Raw genomic sequence first — 15,257 nt, 5'->3', positions numbered from 1 at the left:
GAAACGCAAGTACAAGAAAAAACAGAAAAGGAAACTAAAACACACTTAACACACTCAGGTCTGCTCAAAGTTACACAACTCATAGCACTAGTAGGACGATAAATGAAGTTTAATACACGATAGAAAATTAATCGGATCCACAATGGTGACAATGGACGATGGGAGGTTGTTCCAGTCGCTGATGGCCTGAGGGAGGAATGATCGATTGAATGCGTTTGTAGAGCCTGAAATACGCTTGATTGTACATGTGTTGTTAAGGCGTGAAGATGTTCGGTCGGGGGGTGATAGCAACTCATTTTTAAGGACTGGAATGTGGTAGTAGATTTTATGAAGAAGGCAGAGCTGAGAGACTTTCCTGCGGAGCTGCAAAGAGGACATAGTTAGTTGACTTTTCAAGGCGGAAACACTAAATGATTGATCATAAGTAGACAGGATGAAACGAGCAGCCCTGTTTTGAACTGCTTCGAGGTTGTTAATTAGGTAAATTTTATGGGGATTCCAGATGGTAGCGGCGTATTCTAATTTAGGTCTGACGTACGTGTCGTACGCCAGTTTTCGAACCAGGGGAGGTGCGGATCGTAGGTTACGTCTATTAGTCCAAGGGTCCTTGATGAGTCAGCAGTAATGGCTTCAATGTGATTATTCCAGGAGAGGTCGGGTGTTAGTCTTACACCAAGATATTTATACATAGAAACATTCTCAATTAAGTCGGAGTCCAGGTAGTATTGGTAGGACAGTAGAGATTTTTTCCTAGTGAAGCGAATTAGTTTGCATTTAGATTTATTTAACGACATCAACCAGTCATCGCACCATTTGTTAATTTTAGATAAGTCACTTTGAAGTTGGTCGTTTTCTTGCACACATGTTACTTTGTTATAGACGACGCAGTCATCTGCAAATAGACGTATTTTAGAGGAAATATTGCTAGGGAGCTCATTTATATATATTAAGAATAACAGAGGCCCTAAAACAGACCCCTGCGGAACACCAGAAGTCACGTTTGTTAGGGATGATTCTTGGTCATTAATTGACGTTAGTTGCACGCGGGACGAAAGAAAGTCACGTATCCATGAAAATGTGAGTGGGTCAATGTGTAGAGATGACAACTTAGAGAGTAGGCGTTGATGATGGACACGGTCGAAGGCTTTTGAGAAATCAAGAAAAACGGCGTCAGTCTGAGCATGACATTCAAGGTTAGTGTGTAGGCCATTAACAAAATCACAAAGCTGAGTCTCGCAGGAAAGACCCTTTTGAAAACCGTGCTGCTGCTTGAAGAAAAAAGAATTACTTGCTAGGTGAGACATGATATGGGAGTAAAGTATATGCTCTAGTAATTTGCAAGAGATGGAGGTTAATGATATTGGGCGATAATTAGACACAGAAGAGCGACTACCCTGCTTAAAAACTGGGACTACCCTGGCCATCTTCCAGTCAGAGGGAAGGCAGCATTCAGAAAGTGATTGGGTAAAGATCAATTTAAGAAACTCGCTTGAAATTATGCTAGTATTTTTTAGGATTTTAGAGTTGATATTATCGGGACCAGCAGATGATGTAAGTTTTAATTTATCAATTAGATTTTTTATTCCGGCAGAAGGAACAGTGATAGGGGGCATAGGCTCGTAGGGTTGATCGGGGAATATGGGAACGCTGTCCAAGCACTCGTTTGTAAAAACTGAAGAAAAGTAATCATTAAAGACTCTAGGGCAGTCGCTCTCCAGGATGGGGTCGCCATTAGCGTTTTTAAGCTGGATGACAGGGTTGCTACTTTTCGGCAAGATTAAGCTCCAGAACTTCCTTGGGTTACTATGAAGTATATTAGGTAAGTCGTGAAAAAAGAATTTTTTTTTTAGAGAGTCGAAGACTACTGGTGTATGCTTTTAGGGCAGAACTGTAAGCATCCCAGGCTTGGGGGGTGTTCGTACGTTTGGCTTTTGTGAAGAGTCTTTTCTTCCTATTGCCTAATGAGAGCAGAGTTTTTGTAAACCAAGGATTTGTCGTGTCAGAGCGTATATGAATGGTTGGAACAAACATGTGTACCAGATTATTTATTTTACTCTTGAACAGCACCCAATTTTCTTCTACTGATCTACAATAAAAATTAGAAATGAAATGATCGAAGAAAATGGTCAACTCATGGTTAATTGATGCGTAGTCAGCTTTGTTGTAATCGTGAATAATTTTGGAAATGGGGTGCTTCATGAGAACGGGAAGTGACAAGTCGATGTGCAGTACTTTGTGATCACTGAGCCCATCGCAGTAGTGAATGGATTGGACAAGGTCAGATGACGTAGTTAAAACCAAGTCGAGGATGTTGTCAGAGCGTGTTGGTTTATCAACTAACTGTGTGAAGTTTAGGTTGAGACACATATCTAGGAACAATTTTGATGCGGTGGAGCTTCCTGGTGATAGATTAGGCCAGTCAGTGGAAGGAAAATTAAAGTCGCCAAAGAGGAGCATGTCAGCTTTCGGGAAACGATTTTTTATGTCCAGAAGCACGGAGCACAGTTCTGTATGAAGGGATGAAGCACAATCCGGTGGCCTATAACATACACCAAGAATGACTTTGCTGGACGATGTAGAAATGCATATACACAGAAATTCTAAACCATGGTTAACTTAACAAATGTTAAAAGAGGAAATATTCTTTTTTATTGCGATTAGCACACCGCCGCCTCTCCTGCTGGGCCGGTCGTGCCGGAAAATGGTATAGCATAGATGTGCAGGGAAAAGTTCTTTATCTTCAATATCAGGTTTTAACCAGGTTTCCGTGAGAATGACTATGTCAGACGAATTGTCCTCAAGAACACTATGCAGCGCGGTACGTTTTGGAATGATGCTACGGATATTTGTGAAAAAGACAGATAATGTTTGATTTTTATCGCGCGTTACGGTATGAGGGGAAGATGACAAAGCTTTGTTTTTTTTACGTGTACCTAGTTATGCGAGCTCAACTACAGACTGAGACTCTACGTTAAAGACGAAACGTTTGTTATTGATGTGCAGTTTGTTAAAACGAACTTTAAACGGCACATTTAGACTCTTTCCATACTCATAAAGCTTACTGCGCGCAAAGCGTACGGCCTCAGAAAAATCCTCACGGACGGCAAAATGTGTGTCTTTCAGTTTGAATCCGGCAGCCAAAATGCTCTCTTTGTCTTTAAACCGGGAAAACTTGACGATGATTGGCCTATGTTTATCAGGTTGAAATTTCCCCAGACGGTGCGATCTCTCTAGATTAGAGGGATCCAGCTGTACGCCTAGATTGTTAGCGCAGAAATCGATAATTTTTCTTTCCGATTGGCTCCATGTTTCCGCCTGGTCATCTGGGCAGCCAAAAAATAAAAGATACGATCTTCGAAGCCTGTTTTCGTTATCGTCACACTGTTTGTGGATGTTGGTTAGCTTGACGGACATGTTAAGAACGGGTGAAATCCCAGGTGTGGCGCTCGTTGCAACAAGACTAGTTTCCAGAGCAGATAACCTGGTAGATAGTTGCTGGACGGTGGCGTCTGTTGCCTTCAGTCCGCTATCTAAGGACGCGACTTTTGCGAAAATCTCCGACTGTGAGGCCTCAATTCTCTGAACTGTTGCAAGAATGCTTTCTAGTTGCTCACTGACCGTCAGTGGGCCCGGGTTAGATTCCACGTCACCCGACAAAGCTAAGAGTAGTCGGGAGACTAAAGATATGTATGAGTAATGAAAACAGCAGTAACAAAGATACTTCCATGAAGTGCACACATTGTCGTAGGGGCTCGACACTAAAAAAAGGCACAAATCATTACTGCGGAAACATTTGGCATTCCTAAGGTAACTAACCTGAATAAACAAGTGCGGTTTCGTCATGGCGTCAGCAGCGATGTCGAGCCCCAACTGGCCAGACCGTTGAAGCGGCTTTAGTAGACCCTCCCCAGGCACCGCAGTCGTTGCTCCTCGTTGCCAGCCGAAGTTGGTGAAACTGGCTGAGCTTAGCAGAGTGGGCGTGTGCGGCATTTGTACGGTGTCATCCTCCTTGAACAGATAATGTGCGTCGTCGGTGGAACCACGGGTCACGGTCGGGCAATCCACGGCAAGCTTCGATGGGACGATAGTAGACAGGAGCAGCACCTGAATAAACAAGTGCGGTTTCGTCATGGCGTCAGCAGCGATGTCGAGCCCTCGCAGTCATATCGTTCCAACTGCTTCCATATAAATACCTCCAATCGCCTCTGTGTTTATATATGTAAAATCATAAGACCTGTTCTTTACAGGACCTTCGTTTTCGGTAAATAGCTAGTTCGTACCTTCAAGCGTCTAGAAAGAAAACTAAAAGTTATGCGCATGAGTTTGCGTTCCTCGTCCTTGAATGTGTCTGTGCAGTTACACCGTTAACGGAAAGAGCGCGGATGCCGTGGCCAGTGTGCATGAATAAACCTGATGATGATGATGACGATGATGATGATAATGATGATCTTGCAGCTGATCCCTTTGAATTGGGCGGTTCCAAGCCATGTTCGTACCTAGCAAAGAAAAAATATTTTAACGAAAAAGCACTTATTTCTTTCACTTTCTTCTTGCCCTTCGCGTTCACTTTGCTTTTCTCCTTCGCCACCAGTCTTCCAGTCTCCTTTTCGTTCTTTCGGTTACTTCCCAACTCCGTCCAAACGGCTTCGTGGACGCTGCGCCGCGCGTTTCAACCTCACTTTTAGGGACAGCAGCTGCATCTCTGTGTAGAAACGCGTTCAGCACTGACCCCGTCGCAGGTGATTGGAATCCGAGTGCTTCCGCCAGCAATTGGGCTTGTGGAAGGGCCTGGCCAGGTGTCTGTACGTTTTCAGGAGAGTGGTGCCACTACGCCGGATGCCTTGGTTGCAGGCTTGTGCATGAGAGGACAATCTGTTCGATAGTTTCATCCTCTTCTCCACAAGCCCGGCATGTTGTTGTTTCCACCATCCGATTATATTTTTGTTGGTACACTAGCGTTCTCAGCCCTCCTGCACGTGCCTCAGAAAGCAAGCGGCTGCCCGGGCTGTTGATAAACTATTTTTTCTGAGGTTGTACACCCGCAGCGTTGACTTCCTCTGGGGCGCATCTGCCTACTGTAGGGCCTCCTCCTCACGCACTTTCTTACGCACCTCCGTTTCCCACTTTGTGTCTGTATTGGCACTCCCGGGCACAGCGAAAAAATTCTTTTTCCAGTTGATATAGCCGCTTCCTCCATCTTTTCTTTATACCTGTAAGGTGGATGTATACGAATAGTCGCTCCAACTTTTTCGAGTACCAAGCGCCGTCTGGGGAGTTGTCTGCGAACTGCACTAGAAAAGCAGCGCAACATGCCTACGGCCGTCAAAACACATTGGCAGCGTGCCGTTGCATAGGTTTTCAGTGTTTTTTTTATACCTCATACTACCGATATTAATAAATAAAGCGTAAATATAGACTAAGTACACGCGAAGATAGATGCTGACAATGTTGCTGTCGCAATTTTTGCAGGGTACAGCGCCTGGTGTCCAGTGAAAATTGCGACAGCGGGAGTGCACGCATCCGCAGAAGCGTACTGGAAAAAGGTTCATATGCAAATGACGGTCGGAAACAGGAGAAAGGTGCAGCACACCGTTAAGATAAGCAATACACTAAACTTACGCAAATTTTATACTTTTCCAAAACGAACTCAAAACTGAAATTTGCCTTTTTTTACGTACTAACCCACAACGGGCATCTGGCGCGCCCCGGCGGAGGAACTGAGGATCAACTCCGACCACCTGGGCCCGCTTGCTCGAAGCCGGTTAACTTTAACCGCGGTTAAAAGTTAACCGCCCTTCCCTACTTGGTACCTACAAGTACCTAGCCAAGTTTGGCGAGGGCTGGATGAGCTATAGCTCCCTGTTTTATTATGGGGTAGTAGCTGGTGTCATCTACTGGCTGTAGCGAATGTAAGTGGCTTCCGTGGAAAGGTTCCCGAAATGGGCGACCCAAATATGCGCGCTGCCTGGTTTTCGCGACGCAGCGCGGCATACATTTGGGCTTAAGAAACAATTTTTATTGCTCGTGGTACAAATAATCGGCAAGGTAAAACTAAATTAACCCTTGTTTGGAAATTTTCTAAATATTTGGCTGTATGAAGTGAAGAAAAGCCTCGTTGAAATTTCCTTCCGAGTTCGAAAGAGGACGACGAAGTTGAGGCCTAGAAACGATGAGAAAGAAGTGAGCAGTGAAAGGCGGGCGGTACACCGGCAGCATGGTTGGCCAGCATGTAAGAACTGTATATAACACCGTCATAAATTGAAAAACCTGTAACTCGGCACCACTGAAAATTGACCTATTAGTAAATTACCCGAACATCGAGAAGAACGCTGGAGGTGTAATTGTACTATCCGCGCGCGCTGGCCTTCCTCTTATAAAAGATTTGAAGTAAATAATCGTAATAAATCCTTGACGAACGCGCGTGCACGGCAAAATTTGTTTTAGGCGTTTTGCTTCAGAACAGTTATTACTGCAGACCCCACCAGGTGCAGCGCGTGTAACTACACTCGTAGCATGCACCTCGGTGCTCTTAAAATTTAGCGAAAGGTCTATGAGAACCAGGGTGTAAGATAGACAGGTGGGGAAACGGCCCATAGAAACCTACCACAGCGCCGTGACCGGATTGTGTACTCGTCTGCTTGCGGGTGGCTTGCGGGTACCCCCGATTTGCGACAGATGGCGCTGCGGCGAGAAGAAAAAAATTGGAATCGAATTGGCATGGAACTCTATGGGAGAGTGCGCAAAATAAACTGAAAGCACAACAGTCCTCCACTAAAAATCCACGAGAAACCTTCTTCATCAGTTTAACCGGTCGCCAGCGTTCGCCCACTTGGAGTGAGAGTTCGCGGTGCTCCACATAGATGGCGCTACAGAAAAAGAGAAAACCGAGGGTGACACAATGCCGTCGCTCATTTGGCTCTCGTTTCACCACCTGTCTATCTTACACCCTGATGGGAACGCTCTCTGCTTTTTTGTGCTATCAATACCTGGCCGATTGAGTCAAGGCAATCCACTTTTCAAAGGCGTTGCCATGCCGACAACTATCGCGTTCATTTAGGCTTAGGAATGGCCAGAGTCGAAAGTCTATCTAAAAAAAATGCGGCGAGGTCATTGCTCATGTCTTGCGTTTTAAGTGAGGTAAGGCAACGCGAAAACCTCCTGCACCATTCATTGCTGACCAGCGACCCGCTACTGCAGCTACTACGACGTATTAGTTCCAAAGCGAGCGGCGCTCACTCACCGGGGCACCGCCATGTTTCCCCGCCCTCCTTACTCTGCCGGTCACGTGACCCGAAATTCCCCCTCGTAGGGAAATCCGGTTAACCGCAGTTAGTCAACCAGCTTCGAGCAAACGGGCCCTGGGGATCTCTTGACGTGCGACCGTAAACTCGCTTACAGAGCGGCCTCTCCGCAAGAAGCCCCCGTTTGATTGACGGGGCACCTCGGCCGGGATACGAACCCGCCACGGATCCGTAGGACGGCGCTTTGCCTTAGAGAGAGTCAGCTTTTCAAAACGGAAGTATGCAATTAAGGCGCATTGTCATATTAGTATTATGCATGTGACACCGACATGTCCATGTGTTCCCGTTTGTATTATGATACGTGCCTTTGCGACTGACGTCTATTGGGCCACCGCGCCTCCGAGTGTTAGCAACTAAATCTAAATCTATATGCTCCTATCCAGATGTACAGCAGTAGCCGATTATAATATGAAAGGAATTGCATTACAGTCGGTCTCGGAGTATATGTATACATTGATGTACAAATCACGTCTGATCTAACATGGAAACATCACATAGATAACTTAACTAACAATGCAAATCGCATGCTGGGATACTTGGACAGAAACTTCTCATTGGTACCCCAATCATTAAAGGTGATACTGTACAAAACACTCGTACGACCAAAGCTAGAGTATGCATCATCTATTTGGGACCGTGGTCAATCTTCACTAATTGCATCACTCGAAGCCATACAAAACAGGTCAACACGTTTTATTTGCTTTAACTACCATCGAACCGCAAGTGTATCGTTAATGAAGGCTAACCTTTCACTTCCACATCTCTCAGCACGCAGAAAAATCGCTCGCTTAAGCCTATTTCACAAAATTTATTACACTAATGCTACAGTGCGAGAAAGGCTTTTTGAACTTCCTTTTTATTTTTCATCACGAGTGGATCATCAGCGTAAAGTTGGCATCGCTTATTTAAATTGCAGTGCTCTTTACCATTCTTTTCTACCATGCACATTCCATGAATGGAGCCACCTTCCGACCACCATTGTTTCAATTGTTGACAGTGCTCATTTAAAAACGGCGTTGATTAGTATCTTTACTTGATATTGTGAATCATGATTTTTATAAATTTTTCCACGTGAGTTTTTCACTACCGACTCATTGTGCCCCCACACCCCCTCTGCAATGCTTTATGCCCTGAGGATAAATAAATGAAATGAAGTGAAATATTTGTGATTCGTAATGTCCTCTGTTGCATGTGAGAAAAAGAGCTTTTCCGAAACGTATTGCGGCTGTTGGTTATATATATATACATTTGTAGTGGACTGTATATGCATACTGTCCAAATCCGAACATATCTTTTCTGTATTATAGTGTAAAGCATGTTTAAAAAGCCCTTCATTCTTCTTTGGCGTATACTTGCCAGTTCTTGAGAGAAATGTGTCTGAACTAGGAGAGAGCTACAAAGTGGAGATCCCATTTTTCGAGCCTTTTGAGAAATTTAGAGGTTATAGTCTGTTTCTCCTCTCCCGTGTACCGGAGACAGAGACAAAGGCCAGGTCGGGTGTTTGAGACCGTAGTGTCCACGGTGGTGCATTGTGTTTTAGCTGTACGTAACGCCCGTAGAATCCTCGACTGCTCCCGTCAACCAAGCCCAGTGCTTTAGCACTTAAGAGAAGAGAATATCATCCCACCTCGGTTGTGATCTCAGAGATTATCTTGTTTTGCAGGTGAACCTCGAAGGGGTTTGTGGCTTTATACTCAGTGGCGGATGCCCCATAGTATCTCACACAAGATAGAGAAAATCACAAAGCACCTGGCCGAGGCAGTTGAGTGGTAAAATTTCCAGCCTCTTCTCTCCCCCCCCCCCTCCTCTTCCACTAAAAGAAAACAAAGATAATGGACTCTGAGTAAGATTCAGCTAAGCTATTATGGCGTTGTTAATTGTTTTAAAGCCATCGAGTAATCTATAATCGTATCAAAGCGGCCGAAAGCAATCGAAAAACCTCGAACCTGTTGCTTTTTGCGGCGTTAACTTGACGTCAACGCCAACAAAAAGAAAAGTGTAACAAGAAAAAAAAAGAACTCATGCAACGTTTGATTTTTATAGTGCAATACTGCTTGATATTTTTAGCTGTGTCGTCGCTAGGGCTGTAAAATAAAACGGGGACCGCGGTGCAGATTTCAGTTGGGTGTGCGAAACTTAAGATCGCAGATAGAATCACCCCACGGAAATCTGGCGCTACAGCTGTTAATACGGTCCCTGCAAACCTCCTTTTGCGAATGCAAAAACCAATACAACAATGAAGAAAAAAAACGCTTGTGAGAGTAAACTTGCTGAATGGATGTTGTTTTCTTCTGGAAAGACAAAGTTTTTAAACAACATGGCACAAATAATAGTCTCAATGCTTGGGGCGCAATTTCAAGAAAATAAGTACGTGATTTATTTATTAGAAACTAAGTACAACTGTGGCGAACTTCGCCCAATATAAAATAAGTAATATCTGTGAACTCTCGAAGATACTAGCACCTCTCCGAGACAGTATATTGATTCTTGTGAATGTTGCCGTCTGCTCGATGTTCCCATTTCGTTCGTTCATCAGCGATACGGAGTATTATGGACTCGTGGCGAGAAGGTTAGGAGGGTCGACGCACCTGTGCCTGAAGCATACCTGCGTGAAAAATATTTAGTGGGAGTAAGATATCTTGCTGAGAGGATTTTTTTTTTTTTGACTGACAACGAAATCCTCGTTGAACTTGAACCGCATAACAAGCGCTTGTCAAAAGACGCGCCGTGCAGGTTCAAAAGAGCCATATGAGTCCGCTAAAGAAGACACCCGTTTAACTAACACCCCCGAGAACGATCAAAACCCGTGCATTAGCATTTTGGCGTCATCAGAGTGAGCTCGAACGCAGACACAGGTTGGAAAAGAGTGGTGTGTCAGCGTTTGGCTGGGCCTCGAGGTAACCGGCACCGGGAATTGAACCCCGGTCACCGACATGGAAGCCAAGTGCACTGCTGACTAAGCTATGGACCCAGCACGTAGGAACTGGAAGAGCAGAAACAAATCGTGTGTGAAGGCGCGCGGAGCGTGCAGGTGATGAGCGGAAGGACGCTGGGCAACGGGCCCAATTGCTGGTACTACTGAGGTACTTCGGGGATGAGAAAACACAAAAGAAAGAAAACAAGGTGGAAAACACAACGCCGCCTTAAAACGTCACAACTCAGCTGTAGTGTTTTTTTTAAGATGCCCCATTTTTGTGTCCCCTCGTCTCCGAGATTTTCCAGTAGGACCGTTAAGCAGCTCGCCAGCCCAATCACCATTATTTCGGGTTCCTGAGTTGGCGCCATCTGAGTATCATGGAAGTAGAGGAGGTTGTTAAAAGAATCGAATTTGGGGGTTTTACGTGCCAAACCAACGACGGGCATCTGGCACGCCCCAGCGGAGGACTGAGGATTAATTTGGACCCCCTGGGGATCTTTTGACTTGAAACCGAAAGCTGGGTTTTCAAGGGGTTTGATTATTCTAGCCGGTGTTGGTTCGCCGCAATGGGCCGAGTGATTTCGGTCCGGACATATCATCGACATTATTGTTCTTGGCAGATGACGAGTAAGATCTCAATCTCAGCCTGCCCGATATTAAAAATAATATCGGGCAGGCTGCCCGATAAAAATAATAAAAAGCAACGACCGATATTAAAAATAATATCGGTCGTTGCTTAACGTCTCCGTGAGCAGTCCAGAGGGGAAAAAAGGCTATATTTACGTTTTGTTTTTGAAATTAACGCCGCCATTGAAACATCGCTCGCGTTTCTCTTTTTGAAAGTCTTGTTCTGAATTTCGCTATAAACGTTTTGTTTGGTGTAAAAAAATTGGCGTCGTTTGGAAAATTTGAATCACATTGGAATTATCACAACATCAGGTTTTGCCCCGAGAAATGATCGGCCGGTAAGTTTGAAGGCTTTCAAAGATACCAAAAAACGAGATATAATTTCATGATAACTGCTTTAACTACGTACTTTGGGCAGTTAACATATTTATATAACTTTTTGTTGCTTGGCAGCTGAATCTTAAGACCCGTTCACGCACTTGTGTTTGCTCATGCCACCGTAGGACCGAGTTCTTGCGATCACTTACGACGAAAAACCCACTGCCAAGCTGTCGCCATCTGTGAGTTGTCCCTGGAATCGGACGACAAGACATGGCCTCCGAGATCCCGAAGCACGGGAACGCTCGCGCGCGCTTCGGGATGTCGGAGGCCATGGACTAGAGCAAACGTTTTGCGGTTTTTGCGGCGAATGTATGTACGAGCTAAAAATTGTCGTTTATAGCGTTGTCGAAAGTTTTTCAAACCAAAAAACAAAGAATGATGCTCGAAAAAAGTGATCTAAAGAAACTCATTGTTCCACGTCGAACCTAAAAGGGCGCTAGTGCATTCTCTCGTCGCAAGAGATTTTTAAGAGGTTTTAAGGCACGAAGTCGTAAGCTGTAGCAAATCTGTGAACCAGCCTTAACACCCGAAAGTGTTGCATGTTTTGTAATATCGCGTAATGCAAATGCAGATCTTGACGTGTACCGCGCTCACCTTGTTTTTCTGGCAGAACATTCCATCCACAGCAAGTTCTTCAAAACAAGGTTCTGTGCCATCAGCACAGCACATAACTTTGCAACGTGGCATAAAATAACCGTCCTGTTAAAGAAAAAAGTGAAAAACACACACATGAAGTCAAACACGCCACCCGCGATTTGTTCAGTTCTGACTTTTCTGCGCTGCACGGTATGAATAAAACGCTGTTATAACAGCACATTTTCGCGTGTAACTAATAATCTGGCCTATGGTGCTAATGCAAAGAGTTGCATTGTCGATAGGTTGAGCCTTTCATTGAGCTGGCTCGTTCTGACTGGCAGCGTGTTATACGTTCTTGTGGCTTAAAGGGGAACTCCGCTTTGTTTGAATTTATAAAAAAAAAAACAAAAAAAACAATGCAGTCCTCTTCACTCTAACACAGGAAGACCACACGTCAAATATTAAGACCTAGTTGTGCCTATATGTTTCTTAAACGGTCCGGCAAACTTTGCAACGCGGCAAGTTGCCAAACTTTACTGACTCTAGCGGGAGAATTGAGGCGCAACCGACACCGCAGTCAACGCTACGGCGTTGGCGTAGCTAACATTGAACTGAGCGTCATTACCATTGCCTCTCTTTGTTTGTTTTTACTTCTCCGGTCAGGCGTAGTGGGTGACGTCAACAACGTTTCCCCTCGGCGGTCTGCGGTGCCCACATGATTGGCGTAACGCGGCTGCCCACCGCGCTTCTTGGGGACCGTCCCGCCGTTTCGTTCACACTACGTGCGCAGACTGGTGCCGCAGCTGTGCAGACGGGGTCGAATATCGTAAACACCAAAACATGGTGAAGACCGTCGTGCAGACGACACTTGCGCCTGGCTCACACTCATTCCAACGGTAACCCGCCGGATCGCCCCAATCCCGTTGCTTGCAGGATCACGTGACACCTTGTACCACTGATCTCTATGTTTATTTGCTGGATCGCGTTTGACCAGCTCCTCCTATGGACCGGAATGCGGTCACTGGCGGCCATCTTTAGGTAGCGTTATATCATCTCTAGCCATCATAATAATATGGCGGAGAGCGCAATGGCGGCCGGGTGCCATAAAATAGCCGTGGATCTAGTACACTCTATCGTGGGAGATATTTCGTGCTTGATTCAAGTTGTTCGACGACGCAGACTCTTGAAGCCCGGCGTGAACGGTAGCCTCATCTTTGAGGACCCGGAGAAAATTCTACAAAAGCGCGGCATCGGGGGTTAGCAGCGCAGCTCGCATCGAAAGCAGACTCCGTACCGGCGTCTGCTTTTGATGCTAATTTTGATGCGACTTTCGATGCAAGCTGTGCTGCTTTTCCCCCGGTGCTGCGATTTTGTGAAACTTTCACCGGGTCCTCAAAGATCGCGCTACCGTTCACGCTGGGTTTCAAAAACATGTTTCGTCAAACAATTTCAATCAAGCACGAAATATCATCCACCCTATTTTGACGGCAGCCTGCCACCACACCTGCCATAACGCTGTCTGCCATGGATGGATTACAGTGGCTGCAGGAGCTGTACCTTGGCTAGAGGTAATATAACTCTACCTAAAGATGGCCGCCAGTGACCGCATTCGCAGAGCGGGCAAACGCGATCCAGCAATTGTCATTGAGATCAGTGCCTTTTACCATGTAATAGCCATGTTTTTGGTGACCCGAGGCCAATGTTGCCAGACGAAGCCGAAGTTTTTGGTGCGTTTTATGCTCATGTTTAAAGTAACACTTAAATAGATAAGTATATCCTATTTTTCGCAACGCAAAAGACGTAGCTCCTTTTATTATGGCTTTTTTAATGTAAAACCACTGATAATACCAAAATGTTCTCAACTGAGCGGAGTTGTCCTTTAGGGAAGTCAACTATTATTACATTCAACAACAAAATTGTTTCTAAGGGGAAAATGTTAACATTGGAGACTCTAAACGTCCAGGTTTGTAAACTAATATTTTAAGCTTAGTTGAACTCAAGCTTAGCGAGTTTTTTTCGCGCTGCTGATAACTTCATTTTTAATATAGGAAAGTATTACACTAGCCAGTACGGAAGCTCTCTTCTGTAGCATATATGGGGAAGACGCTGTGCTACAATGCTTCGTGACCTACTAAAACGGTTGGTGGCAATAGCAGATGAAGTCAAATGGTCCAAAGTATAATTGTGTAGTATACTTTATATCCTGATCTTTAATTTTTTTATGGCTCTGTTTTTGTTGTTTTTTCGAAATGCAAGATGTCGTGCGTTCTGGTTACTATTAGCTTGAGGATATACAGGGTATTATTTTAGGATTTATAAATTTGGTTAAAAATAGTCGCGAAAGCAATGCTAATGCGGTCTGTGCCTGTGAGTTTATACCGCCAGGCGCACGTAATATGGGGGCTAATCGTCTTAATATGTCGAATAATGAACTACAATTTTTAGTTCGTGAAAATAAACATATGGTTTTAATTATAAACTTGCTGAGAGTCATTGGCAAGAACTGAGTTTAGAAAGATTTGGCGTTCGTAGGAAGAGTGGCGGTGCGCTAACTTTACCTCTCGTGCCGCGGGCGCAATGCTCGCGGTGCGAAAACGCGGATGATAAGAGACGAAAAAATAGCTTTGCGCCTTTTGGACGAGTGGTTACATTGGCGCGTCACCGCACTTCCCGCGACCAAGAAATCTTTCTAAAATTTACTGTTTTGATTAGAACCATATACTTATCTTGAATAAAAAAATAAAAATATGGTTCAACTTATTTTAGTTAATAAACCGACTTATCGGGACATTTATTCACATATACTATGTCCCACTGGACGTACACCTCACTTGCGCAGGAATATATGTGACTTTCACTGCGATTTTAAAGCAAATTTGTAAAGCCTTAAAAATAATATAAAGAATTATAGGAAGGGTGCAGGCGAGCTGGTGAATATTAACCTTGCTGAATTAACCTGACACTGCGAAAGAAGAGAAATATCAAAACCTAGAAGAGAAAAAAAATGAAAGCCGTTTACAACTCCCTGTAACGCCGAATAAGAGCGCACCTCTTGAGGAGGAGGAGGAAAGGCTACTGAGGGGAAGGTATACCCGTCCTCCCTCCTCCTCACGTCCTCATTCTATCTGCTACCGCTCCCTCCGAGCAGCGTCGCCGTCGCCTCACGAGGGTCACGTGACCCCACGGGGGTTATGTGACGTCACCGTGGTCACTTGACCTCACGGGGGTCACGTGACCCTACGAGGTAACGTGACGATGACGATGACATCATCAGTGACGTCACCAGTGATGTCACTGTTGACGTCAACATCACTAGTGACGTCGGAAGCAACGTCATCAGTGACGATGACGATGACGATGCGAATACCGATGACGTCATCAGTGGCCATGACGATACGGATGCCGATGACGTCATTGATGACGTCATCAGTGAAGATGACGATGGCGATGCCAAT

The 15,257-nt window shown here is 45.0% G+C and overlaps 1 protein-coding gene across 1 annotated transcript in view; it reads right to left on the bottom strand.

Moving 5' to 3' along the window:
• Nucleotides 1–9,664: 9,664 nt before the first annotated feature.
• Nucleotides 9,665–15,257, bottom strand: part of LOC115324421 (venom metalloproteinase antarease-like TtrivMP_A) — a 41,504-nt gene continuing 35,911 nt past the window's right edge. Inside the window, exons 12-13 of the mRNA XM_029985023.2 lie at nucleotides 11,821–11,925; nucleotides 9,665–9,906 (exon numbers count right to left, since the gene is read on the bottom strand). Coding sequence (XP_029840883.2) covers nucleotides 9,850–9,906; nucleotides 11,821–11,925 — 162 coding nt within the window. The 3' untranslated portion in view covers nucleotides 9,665–9,849. The remainder of the gene's footprint in view (nucleotides 9,907–11,820; nucleotides 11,926–15,257) is intronic.

This window comes from Ixodes scapularis, unplaced genomic scaffold, assembly GCF_016920785.2.
Source record: "Ixodes scapularis isolate PalLabHiFi unplaced genomic scaffold, ASM1692078v2 PGA_scaffold4__175_contigs__length_147842914, whole genome shotgun sequence".
In the NCBI taxonomy this organism is placed as follows: Eukaryota; Metazoa; Arthropoda; class Arachnida; order Ixodida; family Ixodidae; genus Ixodes; species Ixodes scapularis.
This window is presented reverse-complemented; position numbering and strand designations above follow the sequence as displayed.